This window comes from Protomyctophum bolini (assembly GCF_963924005.1).
Source record: "Protomyctophum bolini genome assembly, chromosome: 16".
Lineage (NCBI taxonomy): Eukaryota > Metazoa > Chordata > Actinopteri > Myctophiformes > Myctophidae > Protomyctophum > Protomyctophum bolini.
The window spans coordinates 18473167-18491718 of NC_137877.1; the positions used below are offsets into that span (position 1 = coordinate 18473167).

An 18552-nucleotide genomic window follows, 5' to 3' on the forward strand; every position below is an offset into this window, starting at 1 on the left:
CATCCTCTCTCGCATGCACACATGCACGCACGCAGCATTAACTCAGCACTGATGGTTTGTGTAAACGTGCACAGTTGCCTCTGCGGGCCTTGCCTGAACATGCCGGGGCAAATCAAAGTGCCATGGATATTATTTACATAAAGCATGGTGATACATTCAGGGAATGGGATTATTAACGAAGCTGCTGTCATAGTCTCACAGTCATTTCATTACTGATGGCTGCACTGCATCGCTGACTGCAGCGGGAATGCAGCGTTGCATGTTGATCAGATGTGACAGCTTTCCTATTGAATGGAACCTAATTCAATGTATGGAGCGCCCGGCTAAACACGTCCGACTGCAGGAGGCGCTGTTACGGCAGCTTCTGACTCACAGAGTAGCCTGGGATCGGAGCGGAAATTACTTTTACTTCATCACGTGATCGGAAACGACCGGAACCGCCGGCGCCGTGCACCTCCTAAAAATGATTCTCCTAGTTTAAATGGTTTGTACGCCACAGACGTTTTTATTTCTTTATTTGAAATTGACCAAGGTAGAGAAATGAGAGCAAGCATCATTATGTCTAAAACTAGTACTTTTCAGGATTCAAATTCAAAAGCATCAAAAGATCTACAAGCTCCACACATGTGGATCTGCTACTGTTGATGCTTTTGTGTGACGCTGTAGTGTGATAGTAGGCCGTTAAGTTACGGAAAAAACCCTCAGGTTTTAGTCCGACAGCAACAACGGTGTGAGAGTCCCATAAAACTGGGACAAAATAGCAGATCAATTCACAATTTGTTATGAACAGAAATAACCAAAAAAATAGCTTGTGTGTGTGTGTGTGTGTGTGTGTGTGTGTGTGTGTGTGTGTGTGTGTGTGTGTGTGTGTGTGTGTGCGTGCGTGCGTGCGTGCGTGTGTGTGTGACTGCCACTGGCATTTCCAAGTGGGTCATACGGTAGCTGACACACACACACACACACACACACACACACACACACACACACACACACACACACACACACACACACACACACACACACACACACACACACACACACACACACACAGAGTCCCATGGGGGACAGAGTCCAGGGATGGGACAGGAAAAGCAGGCTAGTGGTTCTCCCAGAGGGAACGGTGTGCCTAGCAGAGTAAATAAACTCATTCGAATAGAAGGAAGTCCAACCTCTGTACCTCTCTACCACTGCCTGCAGGACGAGACGAGGAGCCGGGACGGTGCCACGCTACGTGACACGCATTGTTAATGTGCACGTGGAGGCATGTCTCCACATGCACATTAACCCATTTAGACCTCAGCTCCATTCTACAAATGTGACCAGATGTGACTGAGAGACTGCCATCGCGCAAATTCTAGCTTTTCACCAGAGGAGAAAATATTTTTTTCTTTTTTCAAAATGAGTTAATAGCACAGGCAGACTCTTCACATACTAGAGCATGTCTTAAATAAGTGTCAGAGCTGAAATCGACATGTAAATATATGAAATAACTGCTTAAACATGCAATGTTAGAGACCACAGAAGTAAACATTTCAAGCCTGTTTTCTCAACTCACTGTTTTCTGCATTACTCTATAGGCCATATCTCCAAAACTGGTGGGTCAAACTGAACAACCAATAAGTCAATTTGAAGCTATGATTCCCTGCTTGCATATGACATAAAAAAAACGAAGATTCAAAATATTCCAATGGCAGCCCCTCAGTCAAATGTAGTCACAAATGCCTTCTAAATCCTGACAGTTTTCTGGAAACCCATGTTTCCATGTCAGTCAGTCATTCTCAAAACATTTTCATGTCAAGGACCCCCAAAAATATATGTATTTGGCCCGCCGACCCCATCTGAAATAATTATGTTGTTCCAGGAACCCTCCAGAAGCAAAGCTTTGAGTTAAAAACGCTCTGAAAGAATACAGTATATATTCAAAGATTTGCACCACACGATTTTTCTAAAATAGCAGCCACGCTACGAGCTTGTAGATCTGCTATTTTTCAATAGCTAAAGTATAACTTAATGCTTAAAACACCAAAAGGGGTTCCCGCCCAAAATGGGTTAAAAATGCGTGGCACGTGCCCTGCATGTCCTTTCTTTCTTTCTTTATTTTTTGGGTGGGTGTATGTCAGTATGTCTGCATCCCAATGTTCTATTTCACTGTTTTTCCCCCACAAAAATCGGGGATCTCTGAATAACAGAGAAAGGACCCACACACACTGTCAGGAACTTGCAAAATGATGAAATAATCCCCTTGTGAGCTAATACTGTAGATTGGCTATTTTCAAATGAACAGAGAATGTATCTAGGGCTGAAATGCTTAATGCAGGTTTTGTAACAAAAATCTAAATCTTCAAAGTAACTAGTAACTAGTAAAAGTTTTCAGATATGTAGTGGAGTAAAAGTACAATATTTGCCTCTGAGATTAAATAGAATAGAATAAAAATATTGGAAATACATGGGAAACACTCAAAACTACAGTACATGACTACATGTACTTAGTTACTTTACACCACTGAATAATCTTACAGTATTCATTTAAGTCTCAGCGTTACAAACGCATAAACGAACACTGAGGAATTTTACGGCGCATTAGTCAAACTCCTTGTAAACTTCTTATTTCACCACAAAAAGGTCACACCATGGTCATAAAATGGATCAGTTTCATCCATGTGGAAACTGTATCGGTATAAAGAAAATAAACATACTGTATCTGGAGGAGAAAACACCACAATGTGACGTGGATTCATGGATAAAGGAGAGTCTGTTTGCTAATCGATCCAGAGCACCTTCAAGCACTTTCCCTTTCTTTCATCTTTCTGTGTGGCGATAAGGACTGGGATGAGGACTGGGCTTGATTGGATCGTGTTTCCTTCGGTTGGGCGTTTAGCCACATGAAGGCCATGCTTCATGTGGCTAAACACCGATCCGAAGGAAATAATATGGTCTCTGTTCTGACCATTATCAGACAGTGGTTTTCAACCTTTTCAAATCAGGTATATATAATTAATGTATTCACCATTTGAGCCACGGACCACCATTTGAAGAGATTTAGCCTCTCATAGCCAAAACTTAGAATATGTTATCGTTGGATATGAACGAAATAACAATTCTTCTACATTCTGTAATTGTGTAAGACTTATTGTAGACTTCACCTGGATGGCAATTCAATGGTGGCAATTCGGTGAAGACAAAGAGGCAAATCAGGCACGACAATGAGGGGGGTAAATGATTTTACAGGATCAGAAAGATGAGGGAAGAGTGGATATTTCAATGTATCATGAAATTGTCCTTCCTCATACACTAGATAAATTAGCTTCTGTCGAGCTGCACATTTGCCACTTAAACCCTCAAAACTTGATAAAACAGACCTGTAAAGAGTATATTTGGTATGCTCTTATTTCACACTACGCAAATTGATTCGCCAAAAATTGCAGATCTACAAGCTTGTTGTGAGCTGGCCAGATTATTGGTGCTGGGGAATGCAAGGGGCATTTCATGTTTTAAGAAGATTTAGATTATTGTGATAATATAGTTATTCACAATTATTTTTACCACAATAATCGTGACTTGATAATGATTCATATCGTCCCATTCCTATATTCTGTACAAGCTCAGATCTGCGGCTGTCAGCGAAGAGATTCGGCTTCGAGGACAAATTGTGGTTGAATTTCATCTTATATTGTTAAGATGTCGTTCACCTTCCTCCTCATGACCTGTTCTGACATTCATGCACACTTTAAGAGTCATGATGGGGACTCAACCCACTGTCTCACATTTGGGCAAAGCAACATCAATGTGTGTGTGGGAAATAAAATGGAAGAGAGTTTACAAAAGTGTCAAACTGAACCATGCTTGTAGCCGTTGGTGCATAAAAGATGAACACTGGACCTTGTGTGCAGTAACAACAGGACTCTACAGATCAGAGCGCTAACGAGCTACATCTGACCAGACTGACAGGCCAACATGGAATGTAGAGTTATGGAGGAGGAAAGGAGAAAAAATATGGAATATCAATACAGAGATGGGAGAAGAAATGGAGAGATCATATAAATAGGGAACAGATGAGTAGGCGTGTGCGCATGTGCGTGTGTGTGTGTGCGTGCACGACGACCTTGCAGGCTCATACAAAGTCTAAAATGTAATTTAGACAGCATGTTGTTATGTAGACAGATGCCATGTTTATTGACCTGGCATCCCGTAGTGTTTATAGTTTCAATGTACAGATTATTGCATTTGATGCATTTACCTCGTGATGTTGTTCTTGCTTACTGTAAATCACTCTGGATTAGGAGTGTCTATAAATGCCTAAATTGTAAATTGTGCGTATTTGTGCTTGTGTGTGTGCGTGCGGCTCCATTGATTGAATTTTCAATTGAAACAAAAATTGCTATTAAAAAACTCCAAGACATGCTCTGGGCTCCCAAGGACACAGTGGAGAGACCGACATTTGGGCGGAGAGAGAAAGGCGTAGAGAGGAAGAGATAGTAAGTGTGTGGTAGTGTGTGTGTGTGTGTGTGTGTGTGTGTGTGTGCCTACACGCGTGCGGGGAGGGAGAAGGAATTGTGGAAAAGGAAAGAAAAATGGAGATGAAAGATGAGAGAAGAAGTTATTTTAGTTTGCAGGTGAGTCTCGGGGACAAGATGTCAGCCTGGGGAACACACTGCTCATCTATGATGAAAGCCTATTGATCTGGAAGCTATTCTACTGGCGCCATGCTCCTGTGTTCTAAACTCTCTTCTCCTCTCCTCACCTCACCTTCCCGCTCCTCTCCTCTCCCCCACCCCTCCTCTCCTCTCCCGTCCTCTCCTCCCCTCTCCATCTCTCCTCCTCTCCTCTCCTCTCCCGTCCTCTCCTCCCCTCTCCATCTCTCCTCCTCTCCTCTCCTCTTCCGTCCTCTGCTAACCTCTACTCTCCTCTCCTCCCCTCCCCTCCTCTCCCGTCCTCTTCTCCTAGCAGAGCAGTATAACTAAACTACACATGACCTTGTCTCTGCCTCTCCCCTTCATCTCCTATCATTTCCTTTGTGCTCTTTGTTGTCTTTTTATTTTCGACACTGCCTGAGTGGCTCCTTGAGGCAATGAGAGAGAGAGGGAGAGAGAGAGAGAGAGAGAGAGAGAGAGAGAGAGGGAGAGAGAGTTGGGGCGTTGTGGGGGATTTCAAAGCCTCCTGTGTACTCATGCTTCATATCTGCCAGACACAAAGGAAAGTAGAAAACATACAATCAGAAGAGGATAAAAGGCCAAATATAACGTCTTTTCCAACCCCACCAGAAGGCAGAGAAAGAGACAAAAAAGGTCAAGAACAAGGGATTACATTAGATTCCTTCCCTTTAAGGTTCTTACAGTCTAATGTGTTACTTTTTGATGCTTTTTTCAGAAAGACTGCCGAAAAACGCATCAGTCTGCATAAGGACCTTTACACGTCTTTCTCTCCGCAATCCCTCGTTTCCTTTGACCTGGGAATAAACGGGCCGGCATGGTCACGGCTCCCTCGGGGGAGTGACTGAGGGAGAATGGTGGAAGATCCGGGAAAAGGAGGAGTGGGGGATAGAGGGAGAGGAATGCATGTCTTGGTGTGTTTACTGTGGGCCCGGTGCTGTGCTGTATATTCCCTGTGCGTTCACCCACATTCCATCTAGTCTCGTGTAGCCAGACAACTATTCCGCAATCTCCCACTGCTACAGTATACAGTCTTTAACTACACTTCCCCAAATCCGACAAACGGAACCTGGCATTTCCATTCACGGATATAATGTTTTTATTTCCACTTCTGCTGAGCAGCAAGCTACACATGCTTAGATTAATTTAAATTTATATTACGATAAATGTGCGCGACTGTAAAGACGATTCGGAAGTAGGAAGCAGGCTTCATATCCGCTTTCTCCCTTAATCAGTGTTGGAAAGTAACTTATTACGTAAAGTAATATTTTCCTTTTTCCAGTAACTACTCATATAACTTACTTTCACATTTTGAGTAATACTATTTTCCAAAAGTTATCCTGAAAAGTAATAGTTTTTGAACATATCTTGTCTTTCACATCCACTCAACCAGTCTCACTCTCTCTCTAAAATGGAGTTACACTCGATTGGCAGATTTGGCACGTTGTGAAAATGGTCGATCCACAAGTGCTTGTTAGATTGGCAATTTTCTGTGAACAATGTGGCGTGGAAATTAGTATCAGGCATCAGTGTGATTTTCTTTTGATTTAAGAGGCCGTTTCTTTCCTGTCATGAGCCTTTGCTCTCTCTCTCTCTCTCTCTCTCTCTCTCTCTTGACAACCGTTCAATTTGATTTGTTACAAAACGATCCAATGCATCGTGAAATCTCTCCTTTCGCCACAACGTGATTCGATTCGTTTTATACGATGAATCCATTTCTATACTCATTCTCTGCAATAAAATAATTATCCAGCAAGTGTCAAAGTTCTCAATTTCTGTAGTAAATTACTTCCAAAACAAGTATCAGTTATAAACGATTCCAATATTCCAAACTGATGGAGTGGAATTGCCACCTTAAGATGCATCGTTAAACCCCTACTATCTAGTGTCAGCCTCAGCAACATAAGAGAATGCATTTTGAGCTTAGGAGCACCATCTGGATGTCATGTCCATAGTGATGTCATGTCCATAGTGATGTCATGTCCATAGTGATGTCATGTCCATAGTGAAGTCACATCCATAGCGCTCACTTTCAGCATGACTGTATTAACACGCACAACACTCAAACATATCAAACTGCTGTGTTCAGATAAATGTCCTGGTCTGTGTGATCTGTGTTATTAGCACAAATAGCATAACTGAAACACGGACCCCTCACTGTTGCGTTACAGCACTGACACACAGACCGTTATAAGCGGTGTAACGAGATGGCAGTCAGTGGGCCCTGGGGGCCCCCCCAGCTACCATGAGTGACCCCCCTAACCCCCCGTCTAGGTTCCTATTGGACCCTTAATTAGTCTTTGGCGGCCGGGGGCCGATAGGGGTCTTGGACCAGGCAGTGATCCGGGCGGGTGATTCTCCCATAGTCAACCGTGGGACAGCTCCATGTCCCCCCTGGGTCCCACCCTACTCCGTACACCCTCCCCCAACAGGCTCTTGGTTCGCTCCCTGGCTTCAGTATAGGGTGGGGTGGGGGGGGTTCCATTAGCAAGTCAGGACAACCGGGAGACAAACGAGGTGCTCGGAGCCCAGGGCAGCTGTTCCCACTGTGTGACACACACGCACGCACCTGCACAAGCACGCACACACTCGCACTCTCTCCCCATCTATCTCTCCACATAAATCAGGCCCGCTCCCTCAGCTTGTGTGTATGTGTGTGTGTGTGTGTGTGTGTGTGTGTGTGTGTGTGTGTGTGCGTATGTGCGTGTACGAAGCCTGTGTGCGATGCGTGCGCGTGCGTTTGTGTGTGTGTGTGTGTGTTCTTGGTGTTAAATGCCAATTTGGTACATTAGGTAGAGTCTAAGTGGCTTGTTTTCACTTTCTTAACAAGTCATTAGTCAACCTGATGAGCTCTGATGTCTTCATTACACCACAATTTACAATTTAGGCATTTAGCAGACAGTCTTAAACCAGAGCGATTTACAGTAAGCAAGGACAACACAAGGTAATACCACAGCCGTCCACCACAGTGGTGCCACATTTTGTGAGAAAAAAACGTAACACAGACAGGGCCACGAAAACAAGCCCAAAAAAAAGAAAAAGTGTTCTGCTGCGAACGGTGTGACAAGAGTTTCAGTCAAAGCACTGAAGACACACCGGCGTGTCCACTCCGGAGACAAACACCATCGTTGTCGACGGTGTGGAAAGTGCTTGGGCCTGATTAGTAATCTGTAGTGTACAGACAACAGCATCTCCACACCAGAGAAAAACCCTTCGGTTGCAGCCCGTGTGACAAGAGTTTCCGTGACTTAGGCACTTTAAAGTCACACCATCGTCTCCACAGTGGAGAGAATCGAAGAACCACTGACATAGAAACATAGCTTTTTCAGAATACTGTCAGGATGTAGAAGACATTTTTATAATCTGATCTCAGGTAAAAATGGGTTATACAATAGCCTACACTACTAGCTAACCCGATTAAAAGTTTAAACACTACATGTAAACCCCACAACATGTAAACAGCAGATCGGATTGATCTCGCCACATGTAAACACTTGATACAAAACCTTCAATCGGGCTCATTTGAATCAGATTGGAAGAAAGCAGTGTTGATGTAAATGCAGCATGCGGCTACCTGGAGGTGGTGTTGGCGGTGATCTTGAGGCTGCCGGGGTTGCGGATCAGCTTGTCCAGGATGCTGACGATCTGCTCGAACTTGGGCCTGTTGTTCCTCTCCTTCTGCCAGCAGTCCAGCATCAGCTGGTACAGAGCGGCGGGACAGTCCATGGGTGGGGGCAGGCGGTAGCCCTCGTCCACTGCCTTTATCACCTAGACACACACACACACACACACACACACACACACACACACACACACACACACACACACACACACACACACACACACACACACACACACACACACACACACACACACACACACACACACACACACACACACACACACACACACACCTACCACGGTTATGAGTTCGCTAAAACTGACGGAACAATGCAAACTAGAATAGGCTCTGTGCACAGCAGCCATATTGTAAATAATTTTGGCCTCTTCCTTATATTCCTGGTGGATGTGTTCTTTGAGATACACGTAAAGGTATTACAGGGCATGGCCGAATAATCCCATTCCTTCATGCGGTAACAACAGCACATCTTGCCATTTGGAATTGCATTAGGGAACGAACACATGGTTACATTTCATGTTTTTTTTTCTTCATAGCTTTAACACATGGTGAAGTATTGTAGTGCACGTGATTGCAACAACCATGTTGTGAAGAAACAAACAAAGAATCATGTGATGCTGCATTTCAACGAAAGTACAGGTCAATACAGAAACTGCTACGAGGATAAAAACACAAAAAGCACTAAGACTTGTTTACATCAGGGTCCTACATTTTCAATTCATCAGAACATTTAAAGAGAGTACAAATATACATTTCCATGCAAAGAAATAAATCATCATGTTGATCCCCTTCCCCCATTCGCTCATTCTTATATAGGACATGGCGTGCAGATATGCCGTTTGTACTGCCATTGGCAATTCAGTAGATTGTGAGAATGTGGAGCATTTGCGACGGTGTTATATGTTAATTCTATTCAGATTCCCTGAATAGATAGAGTTCCTCTGCTTTTCAGTAGCAAAGCAGTATAAAGAAGGCTAATCAGTGAGTTAAACCTGGGGTCAAACATGCATGTTCAGAAAACTTTAAGGAAGAGATCGGGAAAGTGTGAAGAGTTGGAACATTTGTAGATGTAGGCCAATGTGTAGTCAGGAGAACTACATCTCCCATGCAGCCTACAATATGTGTAGTCAGGAGAGCTACATCTCCCAGCCTATGTGTGCAATCAAGAGAACTACATCTCCCAGGCTATGTGTAGTCAGGAGAACTACATCTCCCATGAAGCCTACATTATGTGTAGTCAGGAGAACTACATCTCCCGTGCAGCCTACAGTATGTGTAGTCAGGAGAACTACATCTCCCAGGCTATGTGTAGTCAGGATAACTTCATCTCCCGTGCAGCCTATGTGTAGTCAGGAGAACTGTACTCACGTCCTGATTGGACATCTCCCAGTAGGGCCTCTCGCCGTACGACATCACCTCCCACAGCACGATGCCGTAGCTCCACGCGTCACTCGACGACGTGAACTTCCTGTACGCGATGGCCTCAGGAGCCGTCCACCTGATGGGGATCTTACCCCCCTGACAGAGAGAGAGAGAGAATCAAACAATAGGTCAATGAGTCTGTCGTACTATAGATGCTAGACAACGCAATGGATTCAAACCCCCAGCCTCTGCGGTGGTGGGCAGGCACAGAGGAGAGGAGAGGAGAGGAGAGGAGAGGAGAGGAGAGGAGAGGAGAGGAGAGGAGAGGAGAGGAGAGGAGAGGAGAGGAGAGGAGAGGAGGGGTGGGGAGAGGTGGGGAGGGGAGGGGTGGGGAGAGGTGGGGAGGGGAGGGGAGGGTATGGGAGGAGATGGAGGTTGAGAAGGAGCCAAGGCTAACGGAGTGAGCGGCCAATTCCCACAGCTGCTTGCCTGGCGCTCTGTGAAAACACAGCCCTCACAGAAACAAGACCCACATCTTACCACTACCACGCGTGCACACGTGCGCGGCTACGCGCGCACGCACACACACACACACACACACACACACACACAGAAGGGTCCACAGAGACATGCGAGAATTGCACACAATCACAAACCACATGGCCACCCAAAGACGCAGACAAGCTAAGCCAATTTAAATGACAAAGTAAAGACCGCGTGTCAAGAGTAAAGCCCAATTTATACTTCCTTATACAACGGTGTCGCTCACCGAAAATAGCCTGTTTTCGGTGCAACCAACAGAGCAAAAATTGAGCATTTCACAGCTTAAATGAACGCTAACTCCACCGGTAAACCTGCGTGCTAGAGAGAAGCAAATCAGTGCTTCTCAAACATCTTCACGTCACCGGCCTCCAAATTCATGTGTTTTTGGCCAACAGCTGACCCCATTTGTTAGCAAATGACTGTGACGGGGGGTGCGGCAAGCTGATGGTAGGTGTGACACTCCACCTCAGCATCCATCTCCAAGGGGTCTAGCGCATTCTAATGGGGACAGACTTCCGCGCGTTACCGCCCGACACTGACAATAAGGCGACATACTTATTATTAATTGATTCCCCCAAAGTACAATAATGGACAAGTCTTTTAAGTTTCCAAATAAGTGTGAAGGAGGGACTGGTCAAGGCAGTGGTGACTCATTACAGCAGAGCATGCACAGTAGTCAGGACAGGAAACAGAGACAGTGATGGGTTCGAAATGAGGGTGGGTGTGCATCAGGGTTCAGTACTCTGCCCACTGCTGTTTGCTATTGTGATGGATGTGGTTTCGAGGGACATTAGGGGTGGACTACCATGGAAGCTGCTTCATGCAGATGACCTGGTATTGATGGCTCACACCAGAGAAGACCTAGCAAGGAGTTATAGCGGCCGGGAAGAACATGCCTGGAAGTGAAGGAGATGAAGGTGAATGTGGTCATGGTTGGTGTTGCTGGCCTGGGAGTGATACAGCAGTGGCCATGTGGAGTCTGTGTGAAGGGCGTACAAGCTTACTCTCCGCAAGGGCTGTGAGAAATGTGTACATCGGAGATGCAATGGAGGAAAAGGCAGCCTGCAAGTGGCAAGTGAGACAACCAGTGCAAGCGGTGCAGGGGAGACGTCCCACAAGCAGATGTAGCCGAGCAAAAGGAGATTGTAGTGGATAATAATATAATAATAATAATAATATTAATAAGCTTTATTTATATAGCACCTTTCATACAGGGTTGCAGTTCAAAGTGCTTCACAGGCAGGACATAGATCAAGTGCTTTACAGTTAGGTCATATAGGTTATAGGTTGGATGGGGAGATGGACAGTTTTGCTCAACGCTGATGGAGAGGTGGAACTAGCAGTGACTACAAGGGTGAGAAGTGGATGGAAGAAGTTCAGGGAACTCATGTAATTTCTAACATCCAAGGCCTCATCCCTGAAGATGAAAGGGCAAGTGTACTCTGCCTGTGTCAGAAGTTGCATGATGTATGGAAGTGAGACATGGGCCCCTGAGCCACTATTTCAGCCCAGCAACACTGTATCAGTATAGATATGATGCTGTCATTCATTTAGGTTGAGTATTTCATGGAGGGAGCTCAGCTCTCTCTGTTTATTTGACAAGTGGTTCCTAGGCAGCAATTACACTGTTACACTGTGTTTGAGGCTGCAAGCACTGGTCTGGAACACACATGCACACGCACGAGCAGTGCACACTGCACAGACACATTTCAACAATGTATTCATGTCTACACGATAAGAAGTGCACAAGTACAAATATACCAAGAGACATACATGTATACCGCAATATACCCCACCCTGCACGAACACACTTCCTTTCATCTGTATAAATAACAAAGCCGACAGAGCGCACACACAGAGCTCGGAGAAAAGGCCTCGGCCTGACCTCCTAATCTGATGCTTGTCATTTCTCTGATGTGACACACACGCACGTGCGCACGTGCACGCGCACGCGCACACGCACACACACACACACACACACACACACACACACACACACACACACACACACACACACACACACACACACACACACACACACACACACACACACACACACACACACACACACACACACACACACACACACACACACACACACACACACACACGGAGGGCTTGGATTTATGTTGGTCTTATCTCAGTGAATTTTCATTTATGTAGTGTCTGTCTCCCTGATGCCCGTGCACATTCGCAGAGAAATGGGAGCGAGTTAGTGTGTGTGTGGGGAGACTGTTTAAGCTCACAATGCGCCCCATTTTTGTGAAGGATAGATATATTTTTAATAAAATTTGCCTATATGATTTGCCTATAATTATGTTTCAAATCAATAAAATCGATTAGTTTGATTAACCTATTAACGTTAGCGTTGGCTATTCAAAAATAGCCGATATACAAGCTTGCAGCGCGGCACGAAGCAGATCTTTTTGATGCATTTGTTGAATCATTTTTAATTACGAAACTCCCGATTTAGGTGGGGTTGGCAAAAGGACCTTTCTGTGTGGATTTTGCATTTTCTCCCCTTTAGGGCTCCCCAAGGTACCCTCACAATGAACATGCAGTAAATCCTGGCCTCTAAATTGCCTCCCCTGGTCAGCCATGGCGCCTGATGGAGGGGAAAGGAACTGGGTGGAATAACGTATCCTTCCACGCGTGACGTGTGACAAAATCGTGGGATATAATACATGTTTTAAACCACTTTAACCATCATTTTCAACTTTAGCTGTTGAACGATAGCAGATATAGAAGCCCATAGTGAGGCACCGAGTGCAGGGCTACAAGCTTGTAGATCTGGTATTTTTCAAATACGTGAAAACATTCTTTCAGAGCAAAGATTTTTAACTCAAATCTTTGCTTCTGGGAGGTCCCTGAACAAAATATTTTGAGATGGGGGTCGGACAAAAATACATATAATTTTGGGTGACCTGTTTGAGCACCACTGACATAGAAACATAGTTAAAAAAGTTTTAGAAGACATTGCAGAATCGGGTCCTCACGTCTTAATGGTTTTAAAAAGGCATTTTAAATGGGCCTGGAGTCTTTACTCACCCTGGTCGTGTAGGCGGCCTCGGGGTCGTCCTCCAGAACTCTGGACAGACCAAAGTCTGACACCTTGCAGACCAGGTTGGAGTTGACCAGGATGTTCCTGGCGGCCAGGTCCCTGTGCACGTAGCCCATGTCCGACAGGTACTTCATGCCCGCCGCGATGCCACGCAGCATGCCCACCAGCTGGATGCCCGTGAACTGGGCGTCGTGCTTCTATGTTGGACAGAGAGAGAGAGACAGAGGACAGACAGACGTGAATGCAAAACATTGATTTATCACAAGCTAACTTTTCCAACAGGATCCTAGCAAATACGGCAATGCCCAATCCATTCCTACAGGTTTTTTTGTAAAATACTGTTGTTTTCTCTGAGTTTCCATGTAACAGCTGTGTAAATTGTACATAGTACGTGTTATGCATGTTCTGTTCCACTGTTGCTTTGGCAATGCAAACTTATGTTTTCTCATGCCAATAAAGCCCCTTCGAGAGAGGAAAGAGCGACAGCAATAGATGGTATGCCAGGGAAGACAGAAAGAGCAATGAATCAAAAAAGAAAGGAAAGAAAAATGCATGAAAAAACAGCTAAAAGAAAGAAAGAAAGATCTACAATGCAAAAAAACCATTCAAATAAACACAGTAGAAGAAGAAACAAAAAGGAAAGATGAATGGATCAATGGATATAAAGAAATAGGCAATAAAAGATAGATAGAACGATAGATCATCCATGATAGCATCAGACATCTAACATGGATCACAGAGTGCGTGTGTGTGTGTGTGTGTGTGTGTGTGTGTGTGTGTGTGTGTGTGTGTGTGCATGTTTGTGTGTGCGTGCGTGTCTGTGACCTTTCTTACAGCGGAACCCATTCTCCATTCACTGACCACAGAAATTGTCATTAACCTTTTCACCGCCACCTCTGACATTCTGCCTGTCGCCTCCCAAACCCGACTGTGAAATCTCAGAGCGCGGGGCACGGGGGGCCATGTATGGAAATCACATGCAAATATAATCCTCTATACATCCACGCACTGAAATCTGTCATTTCAGAGATTGGATACAGTGTTTATAGCCTTAAGGCAGAACCGATTTTGGATTTAGCCTTAAATGAACGCATTTGTTATGAACTGTGAGAGCTTCTGTATATCATGAGTGCTTTTGTTGGGTTTCAGTTCGGGGCTCTCCACAGGTTGGCGGAGGGAGTGCAGCGCCCAGGATTACAGTTTAGGCAGTTGGCACCGTTGAAAAATTGTGGGATAAAAAAAAAGAAAGAACAAAAAAGAAAATAAATGTAAACAGCACAGCGGTACAGTAAGACATGTAGGGCTAAAAGGAAAAAACATATTTTCACTTCAGATTGGGGTACACGGCCAAATAATAATTCTGGTGGTCCTTGACATGAAAAAGGTTGAGCACTACTGACAGAAACTTTTAGGATTTAGAAGACATTTATTTTAGAATCGGCCTCAGTCCTACTGTAAATGGGTTAACATATAACACTTTGGCAAATGCCGCCCTTTCTCACTGGCAATGTTTTGTTTCTGACAATGCACTGACAATCTACTGAATTTACAATGGCACATCTGTATGACCCCTAGTAGGAGGATAAATTGATATATTAGTGAATGTGTGACCCCTACAGTAGGTCCATCCTCCTGTGTTTTGGCGTGCACACACACACACACACACACACACACACACACACACACACACACGCTCTCACAGTCTTCACGTATTTCGTGAGGTAAGCATATGGAGGAGTGTGCCCCCCGACCCCCGGTTCTATTCTGTCTGCACCAATTACCGACCGACCGGCCCAGCTGCTACACTCACTTCAAAGCTGCCCGCACGCACGCACACACGCACACACGCACGCACACGTTTTGTAGAGAGCACAGTGTTATTGGGTGGCCATGTGGTTTTGTGATTGCGCGTGCAATCCGTGCATGCTCGCATATGTCTGTGTGCACCCTTCTGTGTGTGTGTGTGTGTGTGTGTGTGTGTGTGCGCGCGCGTGGGACAATGGTTCAGATTGGGGTAATTAAGGTTTAAGGTTAGACATTCAGAAGTCAGGTTTAGGTGAACAAATAACAATGTTCAGCATTTTTCCAGGCATCCTAAAATGTTTAGATTTTCACCAGTACAGTAATACAAGTGTGTGTGTGTGTGTGTGTGTGTGTGTGTGTGTGTGTGTGTGTGTGTGCGCGCATTTCTGTAGTGTGTGTGTGTGTGTGTGTGTGTGTGTGTGTATTTATGTATGGTGTGTGTGCGTGCGTGTGTGCTTGTGTGTGTGTGAGTTTATGGGGAGTGCTTGTGTGTGCATGTCTGCGGTGATGAAACGCAGGCATACAGAACGTGACAGGAACCAGTGGGGGAAACGGTGGGAGCGCGGCAGGCCTTGTTCGCTAGCTCTCCACGCTGTGCACGCGACACGCTCATAGTGGGAAAAAAGAGCAGGGCTAGAAACAGAACCTGACGCTTTCAGCACAGCTAAGGCTCTCGTGCCAACAGGCCCCATGTTGATTTAAAGACTTTTTTTTGTTTTACTCCCCCTCCTCTCACCCTGTTGATTTTACATCAAAGCCTGGCTTGTGTTTTTAATTTTATTTAAAAAAAATGCAGAAGCGCAGAAGCTTCCAGAAAATCAGACGGTCAGATCATCCTGTGGCCCACGCTTGAGGTGCGTTTGTCTTCACTGATTGGCCCACCGGCAAATCAAATCAAACCTGATTTCTGGCCTTGTCCTGATTGTAATCAGACTGGTTTAATCAAGTCTGAAGAGCAAATTTAAAAACAAACAAAAAGGGTTTTATTTTAGCCGTGCCATTATCGTGGTTTAAGCACGGCTAGAAAGCTATTTCAAGTTTCAACCAATCAGATTGCTTCCTCGAAACGACCTGTTGTTTAATACACAATCCACCGGTGTGTCTATACGAGCACAAGAGGGTGATGTCACTGCATGTAATCCTACGGGCTGGGAGAGGAACCCGTCAGCGGGGCGGAAGGAGTATAGGACAAAGGCTCTACGTCCTCCCAGTGGAGGCTCCTCACTGACAGGTGAGTCTGTAGGATACAACAGTATGTCCTCCCGGTGGGGGCTCCTCACTGGCAGGTGAGTCCGTAGGATAAAACAGTATACTGTATGTCCTCCCGGTGGGGGCTCCTCACTTACAGGTGAGTCCATAGGATACAAGAGCAGTGACAGAATGTCACAGAAATGTTTGTGGGGAGGAAAAGATCAGATTTGAGAAACAAATTGGATTTCCCTGCAGTCCGACAAAAGCCTTAACAAAAAACAGAGGTTGAATGATTTCAGAACTAATTCTTGTGTCATCTCTGCTTTGGCTGAGCATTTTTAGCAGCCAGAGGGGAGAGAGACACAGCGACAAACATCAAACTCCTTCCAGTAGACTCACATCCGCGCACATGCAGCGGCTTATAATTAAGTGCTCTGCGAGTGATTTCTGAACAGCCAGCGTTATAAATAACAGCATTCGAAAACCACACAGAGCTGAAAGGCTGAATGGGGGAAAAGCCCAGTGAAACATCTTGGAGGGCCTTTTTTAATATCCACTTATTTCATTCTCCAGTGATTTCATCGAAAAAAGCAGCTAGCGCTCCCCTGGCTGTCTGCCAAAAAAATTAATATAAAAATCCTAGTAAGTGGAGGAAAGTAAGTACATGTAGGCCTACTCATGTACTGTACTAAAGTAGTCTACCATTTTGAGTTCTACTTACATTTTTCAGTACATGTACTTCTACTCTCAGATACAAATATTGTTAATTTTACGTCACTACTTTACTTTCTAGTTTTGTAGATTTGGATTATTTGATGTATAGATATTGATTATATAACATGCATTAACCACTTCAGCCCTATTTAAGCTATTTGAAAACATACAATCTACAAGCTCACAACAGTCGTGATGTGTCACGACTGTTTTTTCAAAATATTTTTGTAATATATTTTAGACATACTTGTGAATAATCTGCATAATGAGTACTTGATGATACCAATACATTTGTACTTTTACTCAAGCAAATTTTGAGTAAAACACGTAAGCACATTTCCTCCATCACAAACCCCAGTTCAGCAGTCCAAGTGCCAGATGACGTTTCCACTGTAAATCCATTCCTCTCAGCTCTGTGCCGCTAGACTAAAATATGATGACATACGTTACTATTCGTGTTTATAAAGCTATAAGACTGCTGAGTTCCAATGAGTGAGAATGAGATACCTCGGCTAGTTGTCTCTGGAGTGAAGACGTAATGTGGCTATAGCTATAGTTTATTGAGACTGTGTGCGTGCGTGTGTGCGTGCATTTCAGTGATACTCACTCTCAGGAAGCTGTCCAGTGATCCATTCTCCATGTACTCTGTTACAATCATCACTGGTTTACCTGCACAGGCACAGAGAGAGAGGAGACAGCACATTTAAACACTAGAAAATACTGTTCTGTCTCCATCAGCTAACATTGGTTTGCAGGATTGGCCCATTTTGAACAAAACTTCCTACTAGGCTTTCCTACTAGGCTGAGGAATATATCCCACCCTTTTCACGTTGGCCTGTTATAGCGCCACCAACACGTGGAAAACACATTTTTGGAACAAAATGCCTCAAATCATCCAATTAGCCCTTCACTAAGTCCCTCCCCAACCCATCCTTGTCCAATAGGCACGTTAGCAGCGAAGAAAGCTTGACCTGCATAGCAACCGTTGCTAAACTATTTTGATTGGCATTGGACAATCGCTTTTTTGGGTGGGATTTAGTGAAGGGCTAATTGCCATCCAAGGCGAAATGGCGCTCTTTTCACATTGGCCTATCATAGTGCCACCAGGAGGCCACAACCTGACCTGCCCTGGTGGAGACCTGTGCCCCGAGGGGCACTTTATCTAGTTACTTGCGCAAGCAGAGCGCGCAAGTAATATTTTCGACCGGTCCGTATGCACCGTCCCAGCGAACCTGCCACTTTTGATGCGTATGCAAATAAAACAGCAAATTTGTGCCTGGTTTGCTGGGACCAGATTACATACATATACATGACCATATTTCTTACGTCATCATTGAGAGCTAGTCATACATATACTATATATATAATCTGTAAAATAAAATAGCTAATTGTGCCTGATTTGCTGGGACCAGAGTACATGGTGTGTATATGTATGACTAGCTCTCAATGATGACGTAAGAAATATGGTCATGTATGTAATCTAGTCCCAGCAAATCAGGCACAAATTTGCTGTTTTATTTGCATCAGCATCAAAAGTGGCGGGTTGGCTGGGACGGTTTTTGGCGCAAAGTAACCACAGTATACCGCTA

General features: G+C 44.7%; 1 protein-coding gene across 6 annotated transcripts in view; it reads right to left on the minus strand.

Moving 5' to 3' along the window:
• epha3 (eph receptor A3) overlaps positions 1-18552 on the minus strand; it is a 147491-nt gene that overhangs the window by 10832 nt on the left and 118107 nt on the right. For all 6 annotated transcript variants that reach the window (XM_080786346.1, XM_080786348.1, XM_080786345.1 and 3 more), the window contains exons 14-17: positions 17571-17632; positions 13243-13452; positions 9658-9807; positions 8224-8417 (exon numbers count right to left, since the gene is read on the minus strand). In XM_080786346.1, the coding sequence (XP_080642472.1) occupies positions 8224-8417; positions 9658-9807; positions 13243-13452; positions 17571-17632 (616 nt within the window). The remainder of the gene's footprint in view (positions 1-8223; positions 8418-9657; positions 9808-13242; positions 13453-17570; positions 17633-18552) is intronic.